The 12109-nt window shown below is 46.7% G+C and overlaps 1 protein-coding gene across 2 annotated transcripts in view; it reads left to right on the forward strand.

Moving 5' to 3' along the window:
* The window catches only part of LOC146080126 (DNA repair and recombination protein RAD54B-like), a 60435-nt gene extending 59576 nt beyond the window's left edge, over positions 1 to 859 (forward strand). For both annotated transcript variants that reach the window (XM_083187044.1, XM_083187045.1), the window contains exon 15: positions 275 to 859. In XM_083187044.1, the coding sequence (XP_083043170.1) occupies positions 275 to 486 (212 nt within the window). In that variant the 3' untranslated portion in view covers positions 487 to 859. The remainder of the gene's footprint in view (positions 1 to 274) is intronic.
* The last annotated feature ends 11250 nt before the right edge of the window (positions 860 to 12109 follow it).

Here is a 12109-nt window from a genome sequence, read left to right on the forward strand (position 1 = left end):
GTTCGGATGATGATTATGATTTGTTTGCGGGGGGAGATTCCGTGACCATTTCTGCGCTTCTGTTTGGCTGCTGCCTTTGAGCTCAGACACCATCATCACGGCATCAAGAGATTTCCCAGCAATCCCTCACTCCTAAACCATAGCCAATTAAAAATGACATTCAAATGCAGCCGCAGCTAATACTGCTTGGGGCTTATATGAAACCCACCCATTTGCCATTATATGTCTTTTTTTTTCTTTGTAATAAATGTACACTGCTTTGTCTTCATTCCAGGTAGCCCCGCTGAGAAGCAGTTAATGCCCAGGAGTTGCCAGCTTGGCACGCACCCAGCGAAGCTGGATAAGAACATCTCCATGTCTGAACTGATGCAGTGGAAACACTTTTCCACGCAGCACAGTTTCGATGACCCTTATCTCCTGCCAGGAAGAGAATACATTTCTTTTGTTTTCCAGAGCACTACAAACAGCCAAGCAGCAAGTACGTGAAGTGTCGTCAGAAGTGTACTAATCCTTCATCACCTGGAACACCGGCTGCTGCTACGTACACGTTACAGGGTATTGTCCCAATGCGTGCTACATGGGCATGCTGACCAATGGCTTAGTACTAAACTACTGTACACTGGTCTCGGAGGAGAGTAGTGATTGCTTACAGAGTGCTGCACAGTTACTGTAGCTGTGCGCTTAGTGCTACATTCTCTGGTAGTACTAGGGTGCAGCTGAGTAGTTGGGGCAACAAAGCGTGCAGTAAGCCATCGTGTTATATATGTCCCATTGTCAGAGCTTTTTAAGCTTTGTTTTGAAAGAAGTGATAATAATAAATTGTTGGCAATAAGGTTCCTCATTAAAAAGTCACCTACATCATGTTTTGATTATTTCTTGGTATTATTTTTCCTGTTGCTATCCTATTGTTACACACCAGAAAACCCTGTTTTTCATGTGAAAATGCAACATGTCCGCCAAAAGCCGATGACTTATGTATTTTCGCAGCAGCGGTTGCTGAGAAAAACCCTGCTTATCATAGATATGGCTTTGCTTGCCTGCGGCCGGTAAAACCATACCCCCAATAAGAGCCGGCATCGGTGCTAATAGGATATCCCCTGGTGCGCTAATTTACCGCTGCTAATTGGATACTGGCCTATGTGTGTTTCTCACAGCTACTCGGCACCATAGACACCACATTCCGCTTCTCTGCCCTTCAAAGCACGCCCCAAGACTCATGTGAAACCTACCCAATGGAGATCTGGGGGCGGGCTTAAGAGGACAGTGATGCCTAATGCTAGAGTCCCGGGCTTCATGTCTTCTGTTCTATACAGTGCTGCCGTCCATGTATAAAACAAGCCGCCACATATATTGCTTACATCTCTGCATGTAGGTATAAACCCCCCTGCACTATGTGGTGTCAACTGCAGCCACCAATGGTATTACCTTCCATAAGTAGAATATTTAACCAGCCACATGTTCCAATGAGGCAGCTGTGTTGGGTGCACTATGTAGGATTACCCTCGGTGGAATAGGTTCCTCCCTGAAGAGAGTACCCAAGCAACCTGAAATGTACTGCAAGATATTTCCACCGTACTGTTCCATATGCCATACTGCCTGCCCCTGTAAGCTGTCCTACTTATTTAAAAAGTAACCCTAAATCATACCTCCCAACTGTCCCAATTTTCACGGACCATACTGTTTTTTGGGGGGATGGTCCCGTGTCCCACCTGAGGCTGACAGTGTCCTGCAGTAGGGGAGGGGAAAGTTGGGAGTCCCCCCTGTCATGACGAGTGGTCGTAATTGACAGGTGGGGCTGTATTCGCCTGGTGTGTATGCCCTAAAAGTCAAAAGAACCAGGATTGTGACATCAGGCTCATATTTGAAAGCACTGCATTCACCTTTCCAAAACTGAGCTTTATTACTGTGACTGCTCGGTGTGTGAGCTATTATATCACCTTTGTACTTTCATCTGATATTGCAGACTGCAGGAGCAAGATGACTTTTATGACTCGCCCTGGCAATACATGCCTACTTTTGAAAACTAGTTTCAGGGAGATTATAGTTGGTAGTAGAATTTTGCGCAGTGCCCCATTGAGGGGTGTGTGTCATGCTCCACCCAAAGGGTGTGTCTAGTTCCATGTGTGGAGAGATTGTGAAAATAGATTGTGAACATGGCACCTAGAAGCCTGGGGGTGTAATTTAAAATGACTTATATCCAAATGTAGATGAGCCCCAAAGCAGTTAGTAAGAGATACTATACTTGGTAAAGTGCTGGGAAATGGTGCTGATGATTCAAAGTAAATGTATCTGTCTCTCATTCCTTTTTTCCCCCAAAAAGTAACAGTGTAATGTGGGCTAGGTGAAATGAGGGAGATTGCTAGACTAATGAGGGAGAGAGGGAGATTGCTGCTATTTCAGGGAGTCTCCTGCAGAATGCAGGCAGGGAGGTAACTATGATGTAACAGTGTAATGTGGGCTAGGTGAAATGAGGGAGATTGCTAGACTAATGAGGGAGAGAGGGAGATTGCTGCTAGGTCAGGGAGTCTCCTGCAGAATGCAGGAGGGTAGGCAACTATGGCCTTGGCTGAGCTGGAGGTAAGGAGCAGATCTGTACAAAGTGATGAGTAGAGACCGGATTATATGCATTTGCATATTTGCATATGCATTTGCATATTTGTCCGATTTTCTGTAGTAATTGCATATTTCACCTAAATGTCCTGATTGTGCATATTTTGACAGGTTTGCCGGTGGAACGCTGAGCGTCGGCTCCATTCCCCTAGCATTTACCCTAGCTTCCTGCCCGTTTTTCTGCTATCTGTAAGCCGAGTCCTCTGATAGACTGACAGAAGCGCCCATCAGAGGAAAGGATTGAGCGAGCGGCATGTCAGCGCGGCGGGGGGTGGGATGTGGGTGGAAGAGCTGATAAGCTGCTAAACAGTGCAGTGTGTAAGCTCTTCCAGCTACATCCCACACCCGCCGCGCTGACAGGCTGCCCGCCTCTGCTGACATGCGGGAAAGCATTGCGCGCCGTGCGGGTGCTGGAAGCCGGAGCCGTGTACACTAGTGTTCTCAGTGTTCTCAACCACACAAGAGTGAGAGTGGGCCAACGGTGAGTGTTACTGGCACTTACAGTGCAGTAGAGTATTTGTGTCACTGCTGGGGGCATTATATCAATTTATCTGCTGGGGCATTACTGTATATCAATTTATCTGCTGGGGCATTATATCAATTTATCTGCTGGGGGTATTATATCAATTTATCTGCTGGGGGCATTATATCAATTTATCTGCTGGGGGCATTATATCCCTTTATCTGCTGGGGGCATTATATCCATTTATCTGCTGGGGGCATTATATCAATTTATCTGCTGGGGGCATTATATCCGTTTATCTGCTGGGGGCATTATATCAATTTATCTGCTGAGGGCATGATATAAATGTATCTGCTGGGGGCATTATATCCTTTTATCTGCTGGGGGCATTATATCCTTTTATCTGCTGGGGGCATTATATCCATTTATCTGCTGGGGGCATTATATTAATTTATCTGCTGGGGGCATTATATTAATTTATCTACTGGAGTCATTATATCCATTTTACTGCTGGGGGCATTATATCATTATATCCATTTTACTGCTGGGGGCATTATATCCATTTTTCTGCTGGGGGGCATTATATCCATTTTACTGCTGGGGGTATTATATCCATTTTACTGCTGGGGGCATTATAAATATATATTTTACTGCTGGTCATATACTGCTTACTAATTGTATGCTGATTTAAATAAAAAACCATAAATTACTATATATTTTGTATTTTTTATTTTGCATATTTTGAAGATTTTCATGCATATTTTAAGTATTTTTCATGCATATTTGCATGCATATTTCAAGCTTTTTTTGTTGCATATAATCCTGTCTCTAGTGATGAGTTTTAAAATGTGAGTTTTCAAATCCTTTAATTGTGTTCTTAGCAATGGGGATTTTAAAGGATGTTGGTTTGTGGACAGATAGTTGAAAATGGATGGCAGGACACAGGCATTTACCACACTTGCCAACTAGGAACGTAGTTAGTGTGGTTGGCATGTGCAGGAAGCCGGTGGGTGGAATGTGTACATGACGTGTAGTCACAATGGTGTACACCCATTCTTGGCAGCATTTGTGGGTGGCATGGAATGTGATGATCATTGACAAGGTGTAAATTGTGTGGTAGCATTACGTGTATTCACTGTGTGTGTTTGTTCAGAGATGAGAGGTGATGGATACTGAGACTGACTAACATCCTGTCATTCAGTCATTACACATATACAGTACAGTCCTTCATGCTGAAGACGTTTGTCATCACATTTCTGTGGGAAGCAAGTCGCACTCACTGTAGAAGCAGAGTTCATAGTGCACTAAAGTCTGCAGGAGAGACGACGTGCAACGAACATAGACATTCCAAATCATTCATTGCCAGAAGGGAGAACGTCTGGTATTCCCCTAACTAGTGTGGTTTCTGGAACCTAGAACCAGACACCCTGGAAGCCCTTATTTTTTGAATTCCATGTAAGAGGTATAAATAGGTGATATATATACTGACACATTATTATCAAGTATTTCTAAAACACTCATGTTTAAAATAAAAAGTGTATTCTGTAAGTATTTGCTTAGAGAGCACAATAATTGCTATGTGAGGGCTGGTGGAATTGACATTAGTTGTATCTTACCTTTATATTGTGTCTGTAGAAGAATAAAAGATCTACAGTACATTTTCTGAACTTAAAAGCGGTCATAGTTGAAAGAGGGGACAAAAAGTTAAAATCGACAAAGGATAGCATGTCAGTTTTTCATATAATATCATCCAACATGTCAACAGTGCCAAGTCACTGGGAAGCCAAATGCAGGGCCGGTGCTAGGGTGTTTGGCCCCCTCCTGCAAACTATAAATGTGCGCCCTCCCATACTTTACAAAGTGATCTCACAAGGAAGGGGCATTGCCACACAATAGTACTCCCATTTCAAGTTACACCACACAGTAGCACAATCATATTCACATTACACAGCACCAGTGCCATAACCGGACATGTCGGTGCCCTGTGTCAAAAAGGGAATTGGTGACTGGCTGAGTACCACAGTCAAAACAGCAAAAATATAGGAGCGTGGTTCATGGGGAAGGGGCGTGACCATATAAAAGTACCAATAACACTGTAATGCCCATTACACATTATACCACACACAGTAATGTCCATTACACATTATGCCACACATCAAAACGCCCCTTACACAATATGCCACACGCCATAATGCCCATATGACATTATGACTAGGGTGGCCAATCCCGGGATTGGAATTTCCAATCCCGGGATTTCGGCATTAGACTGCGCATGCGCAGTCTAATGCCGGGCAGCATCTGATAATCCCCGGCAGTGTGGCTTTGCGCAGCATGACTACGCTGCGCAGCCCACACAGTGACAGCGGCCATGGCTTGTCTTACGCATGCTGCCCTCCCGCCCAGGCTGTCTGATACAACAGCCAGCCCAGCTCCATTGTTGAATGGCCGATTGTCTGCCCACCCACCCGGCTCATCGCACACCTGCCCGCCCTGCTCATCTCCCACCCTCCTGGCTCATAACCCATCCGCCAGGTAAGCAAATATGCAGGGTGCCCTGCATGCAGGTACCCCGGGATGCTAGGGTGTGCAGGAAGCCCCGGGATGCTAGGGCGTGCAGGTACCCCGGGATGCTAGGGCGTGCAGGTACCCCTGGGATGCTAGGGCATGCAGGAAGCCCCGGGATGCTAGGGCGTGCAGGTGCCCCAGGATTCTAGGGCGTGCAGGAAGCCCCGGGATGCTAGGGTGTGCAGGAAACCCCGGGATGCTAGGGTGTGCAGGAAGCCCCGGGATGCTAGGGCGTGCAGGAAGCCCCGGGATGCTAGGGCGTGCAGGTACCCCGGGATGCTAGGGCGTGCAGGAAGCCCCGGGATGCTAGGGTGTGCAGGTACCCCGGGATGCTAGGGCGTGCAGGAAGCCCTGGGATGCTAGGGTGTGCAGACACCTGTACCTATCCAGCTGTCATTTAGTATATTTATCTCATTGTTCACTGTCTATTTATATTTTTTAATTACCTTTTTTAAATGATCATTTCTAACATTTGTGATATTAGTTTAAGTATTTAGAACAATATTGTATGTATACTTTATGTATTAAATAAAACAAGGATGTCTTCCGCAATTTTGTGATAGGTGGACGCTCCCTTTCTCCCCCAGATCCAAGCGGTATACCCTTACGGTACCTACTGTAGAGTTGGCCCTAGGCAATGTTTGTGTAATACTGGCATCACCTGCTCTATAGTACGTTCTAGGTCCTATAGGGCTTTCTGCTTACCTGTGACATCTGTACATACTTTGTGTTAATGATTTACCAGCTTTTTATGTCATTCAACTTTAATGCTCCTCTTGCCAGGAATCCCCTGAAATACTACTGTAATAATAATCCAATGCTTTAAATCACCACTGTTATTAATTGCAAACAGGTTGCCGCAATATTTATTCTACATTCACTTTGGCCAGTGGCTCAAAATGAATGTTTTACAATTCTTCCAGTAACCTGATGGGAAATGAATACACTAAAGACAGAAGGCATCCATCGCAATGTGGAATTCATATCGCCTAGGATCTCTGCTTGTCTTTTCACTCCTACCTGCTGCCGCTCTGTTTTATATTAACAGCGCCGTTACCAAAGTGTTTGGCAAAACATAATTTGTTGCTGTCTATGCTCATCCCAGTGACATGGCGAAAGCTACAGGCTCCGCTGAGTCAGTATTGCAGGAGATGTGGAGGAGGGCAGGCGAAAGTGTTTAGAAAACATGCACCGTTGCTAAGCAGATCAATAAAGTAAGCCGTACCTGTTATTCATTGTCACTGCCGGAATGCCTATATATAGAGATCCTAGAGACGCACAGTAACCTGACTGTGCACTACACGTGCCAGACGGCAATGTTAATGGCATTTTATATACACATAAATTACATTTTTCAAACCAAGCCTGTAACTTTACAGTTAGGAGCTGATTGGCCAGTGATAAAGGACCTTATTCTGGTTCGGCCGGCCAAACGTACGTACGTTCCGTATCACTGTACGTTTCCCGTAAGCGGACGTTGAGCGAAAGTCCACCCACAAAACATCCGCATACGGACGGTCACAAACACGGACAAAGAGGAGTGGCGTACACTTGAGCGTACGCCACCGTACATGGACGGATCTCCTCTTAGACACAGACAACTGGCGTACAACAGAGCGTACGCCACCATATACGGACGGGTCTCGTCCGTTTTCACACCGACATCTTCCGGCTATCTGAGCGTTTGCCACCTTGCACGGACGGGTCTCGCCTGTTTTCAATGGAAAACTCAGCGTATGTCACCAATCGTGAGAGTGAGCGTACGTCCGCGCACGGTGGCATACCCTTCACATATATGGCCCTGCTAATCTAGCCTTTCAACTATGATTAAGCCAATTAAATGTATTATTCTAATTGTTCATCAATTATTGTTTTCTATTACCTCAATTGTCTACCTTAATGTGTAGATTGAGTGTGCTGCTGTTTAAAGTATATGAAAACACTTACTGAATGTGTGTAAATGGTTTCCAAATAACTACCTTGCCATATATACGCAGGTCTTAAAATTAATCTTAGCTAAAATGAAACCAACCTTTACATGTAGAGAAGTGTAGAAAGATAAGCTTCCAATGTGTTTGAGGGCTGTGTGTGGCTTGCAGGTAGTGAAATAATGGTTTGGACTTAATGGGCTGCAGCATTGCTTATTACATTCAGGTGTATGTGTTTGAGTAGTAATCAGCGTTAATTAGCAGACCCAGGCGTCCGCTCTCATGCGGTATCTGTAGGGGTGGTCTGGAGGTGTCGGTGGCGGCCGCCTGTTTTGTGTCCGAAATGCACGGTGCTTTCGCCGATCGAGTGGTAGTAGCACTGTACATTTTTTGTGCACACTCCCGTGTACGCCCATGTTTACGCCCAGTTTCCCTCATTATTTCAGCCACTCCCCTCAACACGCCCCTATGCCGCCCACAATGACCGTACTCTTGCGGACCATTTTTTTCGCACGGAAAGACCCGTCCGTGAGCATTGTGAAGTCACCGCGCCTGCGCATTGCGGAAGGTACGCATGCGCAGATCAAAAAAAAAAACAGATCCGCCCGCGTCCGTTAATAACGTACGAACCAGAATAACCCCCAAAGTACCAGCCACATTATTACTTCACTGAGCTTAATAAATCTGCCCCTTAGATCCTTAAAAATACATATATCGTATCTATTTTATTGTACACTGGTTACCTGCCTGTTAAAATTACAAAGCTGCTGAGACCCAGGGTCCTGTCTGGACTGCTTCTCTGTGCCATCTAGTGAATATTGGTGCACCATAGAGGCGAGTAGCAGTGTTTTGATTTTATTATATAGGTTTACAAGTAGTAAGGTGACCAATCGTCCTCCTTTAGGGAGGACAGTCCTTCTTTTGTAAGTTTTGTCCTCCCTCACAGGGCCGGTGCTACCCACTCAGCAGCTCCTGCAAAGCAGGGAGGCACCATACTGAAAAGGCGCTGTCTCCCTCCCTGCTCTGCTAAGGCTGCCTCAGCCCTCACTGTCACTGCCTCCTGCACACCGCCCACAGCGCCTGTCTGACAACAGGCGGCAGTATGGAGAGGCTGCAACGCGCACACACTGTCCTCCTCCTGCAACCTCTTCCTCACGGACACTTGCGCTGAGGCATATAGCGCTGTCTGTGTATGCCTGGATGGCACGTCATGTCCGGATCCGCCCCCTACCCATTGCTCCCTGCGCCTGTCAGCTGTCAATCAAATGACGAAGAGGCAGCAGCACGCCTCCCCTTCCTTCCCTCTTCTCAGTGTGCTGTGCCAGTGCCGCTGCCAGTCCTCAACACTCCGCCCCCTCTATCTCCTCCCCTCTTCTTCCATCTCCTCCTTCTCTCCCCTCCTTTCCCCCTCAGTCACGAGTGCTGCACATACTTTTTGTACTGCTTTCGGATCGCATCGCACACACATTGCATGCATGCCGTGCGATGTGATCTAGCCCATAACGTATGCGATTCTCGCAGCGTGTATGGGCACCTTTAGTGACTGCAACATTTTGCGGACACAGCACTGAGATGGTGTATGCATACATGTACATGCACCCGAGATCCTCCATAGGATCGCATGTTGCATACACTCCCACAATCGGGCTGCAGCTTGTTGCAATGGCAATGTGAAAGGGCGCAAAATGTATGGTTTGCAGGAGGGCGGCGGACACCCTAGCACCGGCCCTGCTCCCTCGAAAAGTGTCCAGACTAATCTGTAAATCCCCATATTCGATCAATGCTGAGATGCGATTATGAGCCGCATGTGCACGGCACAAGAGACGGGGGGTAGATGTATGAAGCAGTGATAGGGAGGAGAAGTGACAAAGTGCCAATCAGCTCCTGACTGTTAAGTTACAGGCTGGGTTTAAAAAGGGACAGTTAGGAGCTGATTGGCCGGTGATAAAGTACCAGGCACTTTATCACTTCTCCCTTATCACTGCTTCATTCATCTACGCTGTGAAAGCGCACCAAACGCAAGTGGCTTTGTTAGGTAGGTCCTCCCCCCTATTTAGGCCCACCCTGCTACTCTATTTAGGTTTGCCCCCTTCCCCCCTCTTGCAGAGAAGAGGGTGTGTGGTCAAGGGGAAGCTGAGGAAGGTCTGTGCAGGCTGCATGAGAAGTTTTTCCAAAAGTGTAGTGGACTGGGTTTTAGGTGAGTAATTATTCTTAAATGACTTTCCCCCGATACACGGCCACCATTTAAGGGGCCATACAAATTTATCATTTTATAGTGTATGCAATGAATAAAATGTTGGTTCTTGTGTATTAGCAGGGCGCCCGGTTACGCTACGGTGACAACGTACCTTAGGCTACGTTGTCAGCGTAGCTGGGCACCCTGCTAATATGTCCCTTTACACTTACCTGCCGGGCTGAAGGGCGGGCAGCGGGGCTTGAGCGGCGGGCTCGGCGGCTGAAGGCTGGCGGCGGGGCTTAAGTGGCAGCCAGGCGGAGGGGGAGATATCGCCAGCACCCGGCGGACACCAACACCCGGTGGGGGGAAGACGCTTCCTGGTTTTTTTCATTTTTTTTACATGGTTTCCCTGCTCCCCCATCGGCACTACGCTAATTGCGTACATTGCTGCCGCTGGGGACTCTCATGGAGGACGCGAGTGCGGGGAGCTGAGTGCCGGTGGAGGGGAACGCTGGCGCTGGGGGTAAGTATAATGCACTACACATACACAAACACACACAACACCCACTAACACAATCATATCCCCACTATCCACGTCATACCCCGGTGTCCATGTGGGTGTGGAGTTAATTTTTTAAAGTGTGGCGAGCGCAACGCCCACGTGAACACTGGGGGTATGACGTGGATAGTGGGGATATGAACCATTGTGTATTATCACAGCTTCTGAACAAATTATGTAGGTTACGCAATTTGCGTAACTTATGTAGTTTACGTAGCACAGCTCCTGAACAAGTTGCGTAAGTTACGTAGTTTACGTAGCCAGCATAGTGCTGTAGTGGTATTCTCAATACACCACTACGCAAACTACGTAATGGGCGCCGTGATAATACACAAGTACCAAAATGTTTCTTTTATTTACAATATTTTTTTCTTCAATTTATTTGTGTCCTCCTTTTCAATTTAAAAAGTTTGTCACCATTACAAGTTGTCATATATTTGTTATATATGTATATTATTAGCTGTGTTATACTGGGACACCAACTTTCAATTTGGAATCTTTATTAAAAAGATAGAGAAAAACACTTTGCACTGTATGATGTTAACTGCCCAGTAGAGCATGCACACACCATCTATTCAGGGAGACAGCGGGATAGGCGGCATGGCCAGCAGCTCACATAGCACTTGCCATGCCCCCCACACAGTGACTGCAAAACAAGCGTGGATTGCAATCGCCACAAAGTTACACCCTCTTTCTTGAGGCCACACCCCTTTCCCGGCAGCGAGCATTCAGGCCTCGTCCAAGAGTCCCGATGCAGCTAATTTAAAAGTTGTGAGGTATGGTACTTACTCTACCAATTTCTAACCAGCTACTTTTTTGGAGGTTGGATTGGATGAGAAATGGACACATGTGTATCCAGTTTATGACTGAAAATCATTCCAAGAACACTGTTTCTAAGTGGATGGTTGTCTGCTTCAAGGACTGGAAAATTTGTCCATTTAAAGCAGCATGTATAGAAATGATATACTGTAGACATATCTTGTAGCAAACTCTTCTGCAATCTGCAAAAGATCAAGGATGAGTTGCATATTTAAAATGGTTGCAGAGTGCGCATTGCACACGGGCCCCCCTTTTTTTAACCCTCTAGAGCCCCGCAATTCCAGCTGTAGTGCTGCAGAAGTCCCCAGAAAAATGGCCACTGCTCCATTTTTCCGGAGATCTGTGCTTGTGCAGTAGGGTCTGATTGCTCAGACTCTTACAATATGGCGCCGGTAGAAAAGAGGGGGCCCAGACGGAGGAGGCTGCACATGGGCCTCCTCCTCTCTTAAAACACCCCTGTCAAGGATTTGGGAGAATATTCGTATTCCAACAGGATAAAGGCCTAAAACATACAGAAAAAGCCATATTGGAGTGACTTCAGGTCAGCAGAGGAGGTCCTCTACTCTTGGTCACTTGATCATCAAAAATAAAAGATCTCACCATACTACCTCGAGAATTTGGAAAACCCAGCACTCCATCTTCAGGTCACTATCGAACTTTTTGTTGGTGTTACTTCATGTTTATCCTGTACCAATTATTATGCTGGGTACACACCAGGACGACAAGGGTCCGATCCCATCAATCTAGATTCAATTCCGACCGATTGGATGTAGATTGTGTGATTATTGGGCCCTTTTCTGTCCTGGTGTGGACCGATACCGATCTGATGTGCGGTCCCGTGGGTAGGTCGTTATTCAGATCCTACCTGCAGCAGGTAGGATCTGGAAACGACCATACTCCCGGGTGCGGGTCGCCATCTGATCGGACCCGCTCACAGTGCACATCGTGAGCGGGTCGTGCCCCCCGCGTCATCGTGAGCGGGTCGGAAG

This window comes from Crinia signifera, chromosome 5, assembly GCF_055691185.1.
Source record: "Crinia signifera chromosome 5, ASM5569118v1, whole genome shotgun sequence".
Lineage (NCBI taxonomy): Eukaryota > Metazoa > Chordata > Amphibia > Anura > Myobatrachidae > Crinia > Crinia signifera.